At 43.6% G+C, this 16,733-nt stretch overlaps 1 protein-coding gene across 1 annotated transcript in view; it reads right to left on the reverse strand.

Annotated features, from left to right (window-relative positions):
- The window catches only part of LOC146967081 (transcription factor COE3-like), a 71,963-nt gene that overhangs the window by 49,539 nt on the left and 5,691 nt on the right, over positions 1 to 16,733 (reverse strand). Inside the window, exons 5-6 of the mRNA XM_085762159.1 lie at positions 13,800 to 13,873; positions 10,228 to 10,296 (exon numbers count right to left, since the gene is read on the reverse strand). Of these exons, the coding sequence (XP_085618285.1) occupies positions 10,228 to 10,296; positions 13,800 to 13,873 (143 nt within the window). The remainder of the gene's footprint in view (positions 1 to 10,227; positions 10,297 to 13,799; positions 13,874 to 16,733) is intronic.

Genomic DNA, 16,733 nt, shown 5'->3' on the forward strand with positions numbered 1-16,733 from the left:
TATATAGATAGACGTATATAGATGATATAGATGTATATAGATAGACGTATATAGATGATATAGATGTATATAGATAGACGTATATAGATGATATAGATGTATATAGATGATATAGATGTATATAGATGATATAGATGTATATAGATGATATAGATGTATATAGATAGACGTATATAGATGATATAGATGTATATAGATAGACGTATATAGATGATATAGATGTATATAGATAGACGTATATAGATGATATAGATGTATATAGATAGACGTATATAGATGATATAGATGTATATAGATAGATGTATATAGATGATATAGATGTATATAGATAGACGTATATAGATGATATAGATGTATATAGATAGACGTATAAACTGCCCCATGCATCAAACTGGTCATAAACGGAGAAACACACACCGCCCATTTGTAGGAACTGTCCCTTTAAGACGAGCAGATAGCACTTCCTCCTTTCTGTGATGTCACACACAAGGTAACTCCGCCCACCGTGACCAGTTGTTTTTTTTTTTCAATTTTTATGAATGCAGCTTAGGTTTCAGTTACTTGCCTGTGATTGGCCCGACCACATGCCACTCAAAAACAGTGAGCCAATCAGAGGAGAGGTTCTCATTCTCTCTTCTGATTGGCCAAATGACCTGTGGCTGCTAGAGCTCCAGAAAGAGGCAACAGAAAGGGGCAGTAGAAACCATATGAAGCAGATCACAGCCACTCAAAACCAATGATACATCTTGTTGGGGAAATAAACCCAGAGAAAAGTGCACAGCATGGGCCTTTAAAGGAGACGTATTCTGTCCCAAGGTGCATCTGTTTACAACGAAGCCGGCGATAAATCAATAAATGAAGCGGTGGATAACGTTACATAACATATACGATGTTACAGAGATGACGTTGGGAAACTTGTGAATAGTCCAGAAAGTACGGGAGATAACATGTCCCTTTAAATGTGTTGCAGATTTGGGTGGAATGCCCTTTAGTCTCGTAATGAGCTGCTAAAGGTGAATATGTAATGAGCTAAAAAAACAAACTAAACAACATTAAATATTCAGATATAATGTGAATATTTAACATCTGCCAATCAGGTGGTTGATCAGGTGGAGGTGAGGTCATCATGACATCATCATCAAACAGCTGACTGACAGACGGTGTCGCCGTGACGACGACGACCGCCCTGTGTTTTCCTTTTGTCTTTGAGCTGAACGGCTCGTTAACAGACGGCTCGTTAACACAACCAAACACACACACACACACACATATACACACACACAGCTGTCACTCAAGTGTGTGTGTAAGTGTGTGTATGTGTGTGTGTGTGTGTGTGTGTGTGTGTGCGTGTGTGTGTGTGTGTGTGTGTGTGTGTGTGTTTGGGAGAGAGAGAGAGAGAGAGAGAGAGAGACCTTAGTAGTTAATTAGTCCATCTGATGCAACGTACAGCTGTGTCCTGAAATTCCAGCAGTGTGTGTCTGTGTGTGTTTGTGTGTAGCCTATGTGTGTGTCTATGTGTGTGTGTCTATGTGTGTGTGTGTGTGTGTGTGTGTGTGTTTGTGTGTGTGTTTGGAGCAGCCATTAAAACACATTTCTCTTTTTAAATTGTTAATCAATAGTGATGCGTCGCTACCGGCAACGCTTACTGACGATCAATACTCTCTCTTTCTCTCTCTCTCACACACACACACACACACACACACACACACACACACACACACACACACACACACACACACACAGACACACACACGCGGGGAAACACCTGTTAAATACCAATTAGAAGGAGGAGATTTACTTCATGTCTCCTTCATCCCTCGTTTTTTATCCTCTCCGTCTGTCACTCATCCCTCCTTCAGGTGGAGAGGAGGAGGGGGGAGGAAGGGGGGATGGAGGACGGGGAGGGAGGGCTGGGGGGAGGGGAGGGGAGGGGGGGGGGATCAGTGTGTGGTGTTAAAGAGGAGGAGGAGAGATTTGGTTGTAAAGTCAGAGTGTGTCTGCTCCATCAGAGCGTCTGATGTCTAATGATGAACAAGACGATCGATACGTCGCCTCTAACAGCTCAGCCTGTCACACCGGGGTGGGGGGGGGGTGGGGGTAGGAGGGGGGGGGGTAGGAGGGGGGGCAACAGACTCTCTTTCACTGTAGCAGGAGGATCAGAGCTGAGACTCCTCCGTCTGTCTGGAACGCCAACGTTTTTTTTTTTCGAGTCCATGACCAGCAGATAGACACCATCCTTTCCACTGTGCATGCAGTAACCATGGAGATAGAGCCGTATCACCCGTAATTAGCTTAGCTCAAACACTGGAAGTGTATGGGTAGTGTTAGCCTGCCTCCACCTACAGTAAAGTCGCTAATTAGCTTAGCTCAAACACTGGAAGTGTATGGGTAGTGTTAGCCTGCCTCCAACTAAAGTCGCTAATTAGCTTAGCTCAAACGCTGGAAGTGTATGGGTAGTGTTAGCCTGCCTCCAACTAAAGTCGCTAATTAGCTTAGCTCAAACGCTGGAAGTGTATAGTTTGAGCTAAGCTAATTATGGCGATACGGCTCTATCTCCCTTGTTACTACACGCACAGTTGAAAGGATGGTGTCTATCTGCTGGTCATGGACTCGGGAGTGAGGGAAGAGACGAAAAAAAATGTTGGCGTTTCCCTTTAATTAATCACTCATTGATTGATTGATTGATTGATTGATTGGCTGTTTCTCAGTCACGTGCTCGTGCTGCGTTCATGTTCCTGGTTCCTTCTAGAGCTGCAACTAACCATTATTCTCATTAACGATTATTTAAACATTAATCGATTAGTTGTTTGGTCAATAAAACATCAAACCCCAGACGACGTCCTCAAATGTCTGGTTACGCTTTGTAATAAGTAGCTACACACTATTAAGCATTAATTAAGCGTTAAATACTGAATTAATCATTTATAATACATGAATACCCATTAGTATGTAGTTTATAAACACAGTTAAAATGTTTTACTCATCATTGAGCACTAACTGTGTTTATACTAATGAGTATTCATGCGTTATAAATGAAGAATTCAGTATTTATTAATGCTTAACTAATGCTTCATAGTGTGTATTATTATAAAGTGTTACCAAATGTCTTGTTTTGTCCACAAACCAAAGACAGACTCAGTTTATTGTCCTAAAGGAACAAAGAAAACAGAAATATTCACATTGAAGAAGCTGGAATCAGAGAATTTGGACTTTTTTCTTAAAAAAACGACTCAAACTGATTATTAGATTATCAGAATAGTTGAAGATTAATTTAATAATTGATTATTGTTGGATTAATTGATGAATAGTTGCAGCTCTGGTTCCATCAGCTCTGCTCGTGGTGCGTTCAGGGTCACACTCTTCACTCCGTGACCGTTTCCCAGGAAGAAAAAAAAAAAATATTCAGCTACACTTCATCTCTCCATTGACTCCCATGCATTCATACATTTAACATTTAGCCGTGCGGGGCCCCCGGGGGCCCCCAACATTATTCTGCTGTCAGTCACCCTGCAACGCGGCGGTAATGAGATTCATCCCGACCGACCTGCAGCATGAGAGGGAATCACACCTACGCCGCAACGTGATTGACAGCAGCTCGTCCTCCCATAATCCCCCGCTGCACACTCCAAAAAAAAAAAAAAAATGTTCTCACATCTGGTATTCAGAGCCGAGTGAGAAAAGATGAGAGCTGTCCCTTCACCTTCATCACCACCGCCACCACCATCATCATCATCATCATCATCATCAGATTCATCATCATCATCATCATCAGCTACAAACAGAAGAAGAGACGAATCAAATCTCACCTGAGACCCAGATCATCGTCCTGCAGCGTTCTCACAGTCTCACAGTCTCACAGTCTCTCAGGCTCAGACACCGGACCCCCCCGACCCCCCAACACACACACCTACACACACATCTACACACACATCTACACACACTGAGGTTCAACATAATGTAGAAGTAATGTATAATGTCAAAATAGTGTATAAAGCAAAGAACAGATCATTACCAGAACATTTACAGAACTTGTTCAAACTGGAGGAAGAGGATAAAACATTTGCAAGGTTAAAGCTTAAAACAAATGTGTATTTCTCTTGCAGGTGTAAAACTATGGCATTCACAAAGCAAGGAACTGAAAAGTTGCACAAGTATGTCTCAGTTAAAGAGAATGTTTAAAAAAGAAAAGATAAAAGAAGAAGGAGAAAGAGAAAAAGAAGGGAAAAAAAGAAAAGACAGATAGACGAGTATGTAAATATGCGCAAACATGTGTACTATGTAAACCATGAATGGAATTAAAAAAAAAAAAAAAATGAAACCTGTGGCACCGGACCCTCAGGGATAAAACCACTGGGTCTCATTTAAACAACTAAACCTTCTGGATACAAACAGGAACCAGGGCCAGAACCAGAACCAGAACCAGAACCAGAACCAGAACCAGAACCAGAACCAGAACCAGAACCAGAACCAGAACCAGAACCAGGACTATGACACTCTCCCATCTAGCTCAGGCGAGTCCCTGTCTTGTGTCTGGCCGACCAAGGAGACCAGAGAACAAGGTGTTTTCCATCCTGACCTACATGTACTACAGTAACCATCGCTCCGTCTCACAGATGAGAGTTCGCAATCTGAAAATCTAATACCCCTTTCCCACTGGTCAAAAAACCTGTTTAAACCCGCTAACAATCGGCTTTTGGTGTCAGTGGGAAAGGCACCGAGCCGACTCGGCAAGCGACGCGGGTTAAAATCGCCTTTAATCGGCTCGGCTTGCAGTGGGAACGCCCGACCCGGGTCAACCCGCTAATTTACGTGATGACGCTGAGCGTTACGTGACGCCACGTAGGCAGGCTCATATCAGGTAGGTCGCGTCTCATACCACCAAAACAAAGCTCTGCTCTCATTGGAGACTGGGATCAAAAGATCAAACAACACCGACCAAAAACGATTGAAAGGAAAGAAAAGAAACGACAGTCTGTTTAACTGACGTGTTGTGCCACGGACGAACCGTCATATGGCCGCGGCAGACTGGCTGTCCTCCGCGGTCCTGGTGCTCAGGTCAGCCAGACACCTCGTCTGCCTCGGCGGACTCACACACCGCGGTGGGCGGCTGTGGCATGACACTGTGTGTTGTTAAAAAACCTGCGTCGACCTGCTAATTTTAGTGGGAAAACGGCTACAGTGACGTCTTCAGCCCGGATCAACCCGACGTCTGCAGGTGGATTATAGCCGCGTTCACGACAAGCAATTTTTCGCTCTGTCGCTCGGAGCCGCAGCGAATAATTGCTCAGTCGCCCGTTTGCATTGACTTCATATGTAAACTCGTCGCCAGCAACAAAAAGAAAAGGTCCGGTGTGAACGCACCTTTAGTGGTCCAGCAGGTTTTGTGGCTCCTAGCGGGTTTCAACATGGTGGGAAAGGGTCCAAACAGCTCTGGTGGAAAAGCAAAAGTAACCCTGTAGCGCCGCGGAGAGTCGAGTCGAGTCGAGTCGAGTCGAGTCGAGTCGAGTCGAGTCGAGTCGAGTTGAGTTGGGTCGGGTCGAATCGGGTGATATCGTGATATGTATTTTCTTTTAAAATGTATCTGGTGCGGCTTATACTCAGGTCCGAAAAGTACGGTAACTGAGTCACCAAACAAACAAACATTTTGAAATGTTTTGTAACCCTGCATGTATGACCTAAACACAAGGAGCTTTTAACTGTTGATCCTCTTTACACAAGTTGAAACTAAATGTTAAAAATGTAAAAGTTAAAGCAGATAACAGCGGCACGGCCGTTTCGGCTAATGCTGTGTTCAAGGCAGGCTTTTGAAACCGTAAGTTACAGCTTCAAGTCACAACTACGACTTGGTAGCGTTCCAGGTAACCCGTAGCTCGTGTTTTTACCGTCCTGTTGTCTGTGAAAGTTCCCTATAACGGCCACTCGTAACTTCCGACCCGTGAACTCGTACCAGATCGAACTGGTATGACTTCACAGGAAGGAAAAACACAAAGTACGAGTTTCCTTGAACGCACCATGAGTTAGCAGCCCCCGCCCTTGTCAGGCATCAATTGGTCCTCGTGCTACGTCACCACATTCACGCGCATCCCTTGGCTGCACACACAGCCCTTCATGCCGTTCTCTCTCCTCATTGGATAACACTTGTATCCCACAAGGAAAATTTTCTCCTCGGGTTACAGCAGAGCAGAGTGACGGAGAGACTCGTGTTTAGGCTGAAATACTTCATGTAAGTGATTGCTGACGGAAAATAGGACTATTTAGGACTTATATTAACAAAAACATTCCACTGATATCTGCTTTAAGATAAAATAAATTAAATGAAATATTTATGTGTGCAAACAACACATGCAAAACTTTTTATTTTCCTCCTCCGGCCTCTGGACCCCCTGACCACCAAACAGATTCTCACTCAACCCGGAAATAATATCGCCACGTTTTTTAATCTCGCGAGATCTCGTCACAGCCCTGGTGTTGATGACTGTTGCTAGGAGACGGGACTCAGGATGTGAGACGCTGCCGTCGGTCCCGGTGATGAGTCTCGTCTCTATCGATGATATTGATCTTTACTCACGTATCGATCAGAGTCTGAACTCCACTGATCAGACATCAGTGTGTGTTACTGTCGGCTCTGCTGTGTGTGTGTGTGTGTGTGTGTGTGTGTCTGTCTGTGTGTGTGTGTGTGTGTGTGTGTGTGTGTGTCTAGTCTGACCCTGACATGTTTCCTGTTCACTGGACGCCGCCGAAAAACACAGGAGACCTTCCCATCATGCATTTCACCAGCAGCAGCAGCAGAGAGGAGAGAGGAGAGGAGAGGAGAGAGCGTCTGTAATATCACCACTTCTCTTTTCAAAACGCTGCTGCAGTCACATCCATCCACTTACTGCTCCTCCCCTCCTCCTCCCCCCTTCCTCCCCCCTCACAGAGACAGAGAGGGGAGGAGGGGGGGGAGGAGGGGGGGATTAATACTCAGGGGGAGGACGAAAAGAGAGGAGGAGGAGGAGGAGGAGGAGGAGGAGGGGTGAAGAGAGGAGGAGGGGGAGGTGAAAAGAGGAGAGGAGAGCGTATGATTCCTCATGGGACAGAAGAGAGGGGGAGGGAGGGGGGAGGGGGAGCAGCAGAGAGGAGGGGGGAGAGAAATAAAAGACAAAAAGAGGAAGAAGAGGAAGAGGAGGAGGAGGAGGAGGAGGAGGGAGGACTGAAGCACAGACAGAGACAGTAGCCATGTTTCCATCCAAAGTGATTCCAATCACTGGGAAATGCTCATTAAAAGAAATTTGAATCCTGTGTGTTTCCATCTACGGACTTTGAACACATTAGAGCAGGGGTCTCAAACTCAAATGAGCTGGGGGCCACTGCTGGCACTGATCGTCTCAGTGGGGGGCCACTTCAGTGTTCGAGACAAGTATAAAAAAAAAATTAAAATATTTCTGAAAACGGGGTTGATATAATTAGTTAATTAGTTAATTAGATAATTAGGGCTGTCAAACGATTCAAATTTTTAATCGCGATTAATCTCAAAATTTCCTGAGTTAATCGCATCTTTTTTTGTTTTTGCTTGAAATACCAGCACTAAGCATAAGAAACATCCAGATGTTTCTTATGCTTTCCATGCTTTCCAAATACCATTTACATGGTATTTAAAAATCAGTTGTCAGAGAGAGAGAGCAGCCTTGTTTGGTGATAAGAAGAACAAGTTCTCTAGTTTAGGAACATGAGGAGAAAAAACATATGCAGGTTTTTTGTAACATCATAAGACAGCCAAACTACGGAGCGGCCCGAGGTTAGCGCATTAATCGCGCATTAAAACAAATAGTGCCGTTAAAAGCATTTTGCATTAACGCGTTAACTTTGACAGCCTTATTTTTTACGTCAAGACGCGGGCCGGATGTAGAGGGGCCGCGGGCCGGATGTGGCCCCCGGGCCGGGAGTTTGAGACCCCTGCATTAGAGCGATTTAGCGCATAGGCTACGTTTATTACCGTCATAACGCGACCTGTCCATGTGTGTGTGTGTGAGAGAGAGAGATACAGACTTTATTAATGGTAAACGCTGGTTGAAAAGTTTGGTTTTTACTGAGGAGGAACTATGAAGAACTGTGCAGTAACATCATTATGAAGGTGTGTGGGGGCTGTCACTACCCGATTTGCATCGCTACCCGATTTGTGACAATACCGCCATCTTGGACCGCTGTCTACGGCAACTCCACTTGGACAAACTTCATCTGGTCGCTGCCCGATTTGCGTCCAAGCAGAAGGAAGTCTGCTTAAAGTTCTGTACATTTAAAATACGGTGCTGTGAAAATGATTTAAAAAATTTAAAATTAAAAAAACGCGGACGTCCGTCATAAGACAGCTGTGTTGTGGTAGTTGTGATTGTTTGTGGTTGCCATGGTGATGAGGCCGGCGAGAAAAGAGGAGAGTAAACACTAAAAGTCTCTGCCTCTGTTCCTGTTTTCTGAGCATCAAGATCCAAACCACCACAACCAGCCCTCAGTTTACATCACTAATAAAGTTTTTTTTTTTCAAATAAAAAGATAAAGCGTCTCTGCCGACGCACACAGAGCAGTGAAGTCAAGTCAACTAAGTTTGTCCAAGTGGAGTTGCCGTACGGAGCTGTCACTAATCGGGTAACGATGCAAATCGGGTAGTGACAGGGGCTTTTATTTTGCCGTGGCGCTGCACCACAATTAATTAATTAATTAATTGTTCTGTGACATTAGCAGGAACCCTGATGTTGTTGTCTAATGAGTGAACTGCAACACGGGAGCAGACGGGGTGAAAGTGGCTACGTCACTTAATTTGCATACAGCTGTTTCCATCCCATTCCAATCAACCAAAACCCGGCCATAGCAGCGTATTTCAGTTTGTGTGAATCAGGGGATTTTAGTTCGAATCACAGCGTTTCCATCATCATCTTCTGATGCGATACATCTAGATGATCTAAACAGCTGATGGAAACACAACTAGAGACACTGTCCTCCAGTCTGAACCACAGACAGAGACACTAGTTGGGTTTCCATCCAAGTCGTATCGAATTTAAAAGCGGATTTTGTGAAAATGCGCAAAAAGCAAAGCAAATTTATGACCGTTTCCATTCATTAGTGTTTTGCGATTAGGAGGAGTGGAGCGCCGTGAGATTACGTCATAAGAGAGCGTGAATGTATAGAACAGTTGACACTCAGCTGACACTCAACATCATGGACAATTTACGTACTTTCCGGACTATAGACGCACCTGTATAAAAGAAACATCAATAAATGGAGCGGTGGAAAACGTTACATAACATATACGATGTTACGGCGTGTGTTTGTGTCGTCTTAACCGCCATAAACAACAGATTACGGGTTACGGAGCGCGTTGTGTTTGTGTTGCGGTGCAGAGAGGAGAGCTGGGAGACCGGGGCGTCGCTGGGTGAAGTCCAGCAGCTTCACCCACAAACTCTGCCTCAATTCACATCATCTGTTTCCATCACAAAAAGAAGTCGCATTTTCATTTAATCGATACGCTGACAAATCTACGCCCCCCCCAAAGCGTAAAAACTTTTATGCGCATTTGCTGCCTTTTTTCTAATTTCTGGCGTTTCCATTCAAGTATTTATTCGCAATTTTTGAAAATGCGAATAAAAAAAGGTGGATGGAAACGCAACTAGAGACACTGTCCTCTAGTCTTTGTGGACATGTCTCTTCTCTACTGTGTTTTGAGACGGTTGAACGAGTCTTAAACTGCTCACTGAGTTTCCTCCACTCACCTGACACACACACAGACACACACACACACTGACACACACACAGACACACACACACACGTCCGTCCTCGTTGTCTCGGCGTGAGGGGACGTATCAGCTGTACCACTCTGTCTCTGTCGCCGCGACGACAATATCACCACAGAAACACTCTGACATGTTGATTTGAATTATAAACACACAGATTTATACATCAGCTTTGAATTATAATAACACACTGACACACACACACACACACACACTGACTGCTGCGTGTCCGTCTCACACACACACACACACACACACAGACACACACACACACACACACACACACACCGGCCAGGCACGAGAAATATGTTGCTATTAAAATAATGTGTGTGAGAGAGAGCGTGAAATACATTCAGGAGATCAACACACACTGCATGATAATACAAAGTGTGTGTGTCTGTGTGTAACTGTGTGTGTGTGTGTGAGTGTGTGTGTGTGCATGTGTGTGTGTGTGTGTGTTACCTGTCGATGATGACGGGGTCTGACGGCGTCTCGTTCCTGTTTCCACAGCTCTTCTTATCACAGCAGCGACTGACAGACACAGAATAACAACTGGTTACTGTTGTTTCTACAGAGCGACGGCCATGTTGGACTTTAGGACGACCAGGTGAGACTATTAGTCCAGTCATTGTATGAAAAAAGGTTGCAAAACAAGTTGCAACAGAAGCAAACTCAACTGGTTTTGTATCCTCAACATGTCCTGAGTGAGGGAAAAAAATCCCAGAAGAATCGCATTAGGGGAAAGTTTAGAAAAAGGCCCAAATAGCCCATTCATAGGCCTGTTAAAGGGACAACGAGGAGTTTCTCTTTGGTTATAAAAAAGTCTGATATTAATGTGGATGAATCTACGTTACCACTTGTTAATGGTCCATTTTAGATAAATCTATGGTTTTGTCTCTATGGTTATTTTGTTATTATTAGTGGTGGTGGAAATGCTGGGCGAGCCGACCAGCGTTTCTTTACTTTCGGTTTCGTGGCGAGTCATGAGAATAACGCCGCCGTATGAATCTCCGTTTATGGTGGGAACTACGACGGTATGTGATCGTCTTCCAACCTCTGACTTTAATTCTTGATGAATGAAAACATGAGTCTGTCTTGCGCCGGTCAAAGAATTTCACGGTGCGGAGGCTCAAAAATGTAGTGAGAAAACACTTCACTTCAACAAAACTCCTTGTTGTCCCTTTAATTATGTTTCTCACATGAATAGGGTCAAAATTTTAACCTTTAGATATCTCCATGAAAATTACTGAGTTGATTATTTACATTAAGACAAACAAAAAATGTATTGCAAGTTTTTTTTAAATTCTTTGTTAACATGAGCAAATTTGCATAGATTTGCATAAATTCCACTGTTTTGACGGTATATATAAAGGTGCTGTGGTGGTACCAGCATGAAAACTGGAATGAGTTGACTCCATCAGTCAACCGACAAGAAACCACTTTAAATTTCAAGATGACTGCAATTTTTCAAGATAGCCACATCCTTAGTAGAGCAGGTATGACATGCTCCGCCTCCTATCTTAAGGAGAAGGACACTTATCTTTTGATGGTTGTTTTGATTGAACACTTCTTTTAAAAAAAAAAAAAATTCTTGGCATTTTCACCTTTAATGAATGATAGAGAGATATTTGTGGAAGGGGGGTGGAGAGATGGAAGGATTTGCAGCAAGGGACATGGACTGGATTTGAATCCGTTGCTGTGGGAAGCGCTCGTTTTACATGGTAGCCTAGCGTCCTAGCTCATTAAAGCTACAGGTGGTAAATTGACGAAAGTGAAAGTAAACTCTGTGACTTGGACCTAAATTTCAAGACAATACACAGGTCCCTTTATAAACCTCTGGGGTCAAATCATTCCAATTTTCACGCTGGTACCACCACAGCACCTTTATATATACACATGGGCCGTCAAAACGGTGGAATTTATGCAAATTTATGCAAATTTATGCAAATTTGCTCATGTTAACAAAGAATTTAAAAAAAAACTTGTGATACATTTTTTGTTTGACTTCATGTAAGTAATCAACTCAGTAATTTTCATGGAGATATCTAAAGTTTAAAAATTTTGAACTCATTCAGGTGAGAAAAATAATGGTAATAGGCGTATTATGGGCTATATTTGGGTCTTTTTCTAAACTTTCCCCTAATGGGATTCTTCTGGGAATTTTTTTCCCTCACTCAGGACATGTTGAGGAAACAAAACCAGTTCAGTTTGATTCTGTTGCAATTTGTTCAACGTTGACCCCATTTATTGTTTTGAAATTACTGGACTATATGAGGACCAGGTGAGATTATGAGGACCAGGTGAGATTATAGGGACCAAGTGAGATTATGAGGACCAAGTGAGACTATAAGGACCAGGTGGGCTAACCGTTAGCTGTTAGCCGTTAGCAGTGTCTTAAATGACTCAATAAACGGCCCATGAAAAATATTTTCTCCAGCGGATATCCTAGTTCCAACATGACTGAGCTAACTGGAGTAGTTTCATGTCGTGTCCCACAACGGGAGGGTTTTAACAGCTGACATCGTGATGTTAGTTTGCTGCAACTTAACGTTAGCTGTCAGCAGCAGCAAAGCTAACAACTACAATAACCATGACTAATCACAAAAACGTGCACACAGAAATAGTAATGTTTGTTCAATAATTCGTTTTCTAGACCAGTGATTTTCAACCACTGTGCGTGAGCTTACGCCAGGTGTGCCGTGGAAAATTACCAAATTTACTTAATTGATCCAAACTAGCAATGCACATTTTGAATTTTTTTTTCAGACCGATAACCGACGCTCATAGGCGATTATAACCGTTAACGAGTGAGATTCAGCACTCCATCGAGTGTCTGTGACTAGGCTCGTGCCGACCGGCCAGTCTCATTTTGTTTGTTTTTTATTTTTATAAAACACACGCGCGCGTTGCTCCCGCTGTGCTGCGGCTCATCCACGCCAGCGGAGCGCTCCTCTGCTCGTCTGTGCAGCTGCAGGTGAGTGACGGGGAGCCAGCTGAGAGCCCCTCCTTTTTATTTTAGGGGCACCGTCCTTATTCGTATTCACTCGGTTTTCCACACACACACGTCATTTTAAACATGTGTATGTGTCTCGTGTGCAGACGCAACGGTCAAATATGTATAGACGGACGAGCAACAACTTAATGAATCATCATTTAATTATTTTATTTTGAAAATTGACCGGATTCTCTCGCCTTTTCTGTGCCCGAGTTCCTGTCTGGTCCGATCTGGTCTACCCAGCTTGACGGCGCTCGCGGCTCGCGTGAAAAATAGAACTGGATCGATCTGAAGCGCTGCAGCTGCGCGCACTGCGCTCCAGAGCGCGAGATGTGTGACCAGGCAGAGTGAAGCACGCGTTGCAGGTTGCACTCAGAGTTTGTTCTGACTTTCTATCACAGGGAGTGCACCACATAAGTTTAAGTCCTCTCATGTTTGCTGTGAAATATGGCTGAAGGCACGAGTGGAAGTGTGCACGTGTTGACAAGCTCCCATGAGTTGATTGACAGCTTAAAAAAAAAAAAGGAGAAAAAAAAGGCTTTGTTGAGCATCTGTGTCTGCAATAGTGACTGTCTGGCAGAGTTGGCTAATAAAATGGGACTCTGTTTATGTCAATGAGTGTAGTGGCAGAAGCCTGCACAGTGACCATTACTGAGTCAGAACAAACTAACTACACTGTAAGAGACAACATTTGTATTATATTTACTGTATTAGGCTGCACTGTGTCATTTTCTAACATTTTTGGTTAGTGGTGTGCCGCGGGATTTTTTTAATGAACAAAGTGTGCCTTGGCTCAAAAAAGGTTGAAAAACACTGTTCTAGACTTAACAAACATCAGATTTAGTCACAACGGTTTTGGCAGCCCGGAGCCCCCACATTTGGTGCCTACACCGGTGGCTAACGCTACCAGTTAGCCGCTAACGCTACCAGTTAGCCGCTCGCTAGAATGCTACTAAAACCCACTTCCGTTGTGGTGCGATGCAATGGATCATGGGAAAATAAAGTGGTGGATAGGGAGCTGGTCCAGGTGTGGTCTTACCTGCACATGATCTCGTGTGTGAGCAGGACCCGGCACATCTCGGGGTTCTTGTCCTGGCCTTCGTAGATGATGGCCTGAAACACACACAGGAGTAGAGTCATTAGAGACTGGTGCCGATCGCCTGCTCGATTCCCGCAGCCACAGCAGCAACAAGCAGTGGTGTAGTGGTCGTAACATCGTAACATTATTCACCGCTTCCTGTATTGGTTTTTCACAGGCTTCGTTGTAAACAAATCCACATGGCCAAGTGGACACTGCAAAAACTCAAAATCTTTCCAAGAATATTTGTCTTATTTCTAGTCAAAACAATCTCATTCTACTTAAAATAAGACTCATCACATTAAAAGTAGCTTGTTTTTAGACACTTTTTACTTCTTTCAAGCAGATTTTCACTTGAAATAAGTAGAAAAATCTGATAGTGGAGCAAGTTTTTCTTCCTTATTACAAGCACAAAAAAAATTGCTTTCACTGGCAGATTTTTCTACTTATTTCAAGTGAAAATTAGTTTGAAACAAATGAAATTATCTGAAAACAAGTTCATTTTTAGGTGATCAGTCTTATAGAGTTTAGTTTTGACTAGAAATGAGACATTTTTACAAGAAATAAGACAAATATTCTTGGAAAGATTTTGAGTTTTTGCAGTGGAGGGGTATCAAAACAGCGGAAAAGTAATGGTTTTTTTTTTTCTCCCTATGGAAAGCTGCAGATAGAGCAATTAGAAATGAATGCAACTGTTTTTGTTTTTTAAATGTATAATTATGATGTTGTTTTATATGCAATAACTTACAGGCTTTGTCAATTTTAGGTTCAATATGTGCAAAAAGGTAATTTCAATAAGTTCGCAATAAACAACTTGTACCAATTTTTACATTTTGGCCCAGGGTAGGATATATTTGAGTTTGACACCGCTGGTCTAGAGATTAAAACTTTGTCTTGGACTTTCAACACTTTGGAGTGAATGATTGTGACAGTGGCATTAGGCTGGATAACAATTAAACATTAGGCTACCTAATATTCAGTGACACTAAACTCTCGTGTGCCAGTTGATGGTATTTCATTTATGACGTCATATAGCCTATTTATTTCAATGATTTTGTATTTCAATGGCGTCCGTCCACCCAGTAAAAAAAAATAAATCCCCACTACACCACTGGCAACAAGTGAAGTAAAATAAAGGTGCATTTCATTTCATTTGTCTCAATTATGAGCCATTATGATCCATTAGCCCGAGAGTCAAACATTTGATCCGGTGAGTGTTTGATTCCGGCTGCAGCCTGAAGAACAGCTGGAACGGAGCGGATCAAACCAGCCCAACGACGCCCGACGGCCACGCTCGTTAAAACCGCACTAATTGAATGACTCGTTAGTTTAAATGCCTCAACTGTTGCTGGTTTCCATTAGTGTCACGGTGAACAACAGAGGGAGGAGGGGAGGAGGAGGGAAGAGGAGGGAGGGGGGAGGAGGAGAGAGAGAGAAAGGAGTGCTGACTGGACTGTTTCCATCACAGAGGAAATGTGTCGGCGCCTCCTGCAGGACGCACAAGTCACTACACTGAAGGAAAAACATCCCAGTTCATCCTCTGGAGACCAGGACTGGTCACATGGTCCGGTCTGGTCTAGTTTGGTCCAGTCTGGTCCAGTTTGACCTATTTGGTCCAGTTTGATCTAGTTTGGTTCAGTTTGGTCCGGTTTAGTCTAGTTTGGTTTGGTTTGATCTAGTCTAGTCTAGTTTGGTTCAGTTTGGTCCAGTCTAGTCTAGTTTGGTCCAGTCTGGTCCAGTTTGACCTATTTGGTCCAGTTTGATCTAGTTTGGTTCAGTTTGATCTTGTTTGGTTCAGTTTGGTTCAGTTTGGTCCAGTCTAGTCTAGTTTGGTCCAGTCTGGTCCAGTTTGACCTATTTGGTCCAGTTTGATCTAGTTTGGTTCAGTTTGGTCCAGTCTGATCTAGGGCGCTTTGCACTAAACAGTCCATTCGAACCAAAAGCTCTTAGTTCGGTTCGTTTTCGTTGGTGTGAAAGCATCAACCGCACTCGGGTGCACACCAAATCAAGCAGACCGAGACCTCTGAAAAGGGGTTGGGGGTCTCGGTCCGCTTGATTCTGCACAAAACACCAACCTGGACCAACTCAGGTCGACCGGTGTATTTACATAGAAGAGTGTGGTGTGTTTGGGCCCTCCACAGTCTCTCATGGAAAAAATAAACCGCGTTTCACCATCTATCATCTCTGCCAGTCTGCCCCTCCACCTGCAGACTCTCTCACGTGCTGCATCTATGAGCTGTATTGCGTATTTGTACAGTGTTGGACAGTGTTGTCTCCATTGTGAAAGTCCAAATTGGCGCTTGTTTCTACGGGAAGATGAGGAAACGTCATTCAGACCAGTTTTAGTTGGTTTGCCTGTGTGAACGCTGCGCTCCACTCTGCAGTCTGTAGCTACAATGTAACTGTTTTACTGTCTGGTGCCGAGCAAGTAATCGAACTAGCGGTGTGAAAACGCCCTTAGATCGGTTCGGTTTGATCCAGTCTGGTCCAGTCTGATCCAGTTTGGTCCAGTTTGATCCAGATTGATTCAGTCTGATCCAGTTTGATCTAGTTTGGTTCAGTTTGATCCAGTCTGGTCCAGTCTGGTCCAGTTTGACCTATTTGGTCCAGTTTGGTCCAGTTTGATCCAGATTGATTCAGTCTGATCCAGTTTGATCTAGTTTGGTTCAGTTTGATCCAGTCTGGTCCAGTCTGGTCCAGTTTGACCTATTTGGTCCAGTTTGATCTAGTTTGGTTCGGTTTGATCCAGTTTGATCTAGTTTGGTTCAGTTTGGTCCAGTTTGATTCAGTCTGATCCAGTTTGATCTAGTTTGGTTCAGTTTGATCCAGTCTAGTCTAGTTTGGTTCAGTTTGGTCCAGTTTGATCCAGTCTGGTCCAGTCTGATCTAGTTTGAT

This window comes from Trachurus japonicus, chromosome 19 (genome assembly GCF_045865225.1).
Source record: "Trachurus japonicus isolate A0001 chromosome 19, Traja_1.0".
NCBI lineage: Eukaryota > Metazoa > Chordata > Actinopteri > Carangiformes > Carangidae > Trachurus > Trachurus japonicus.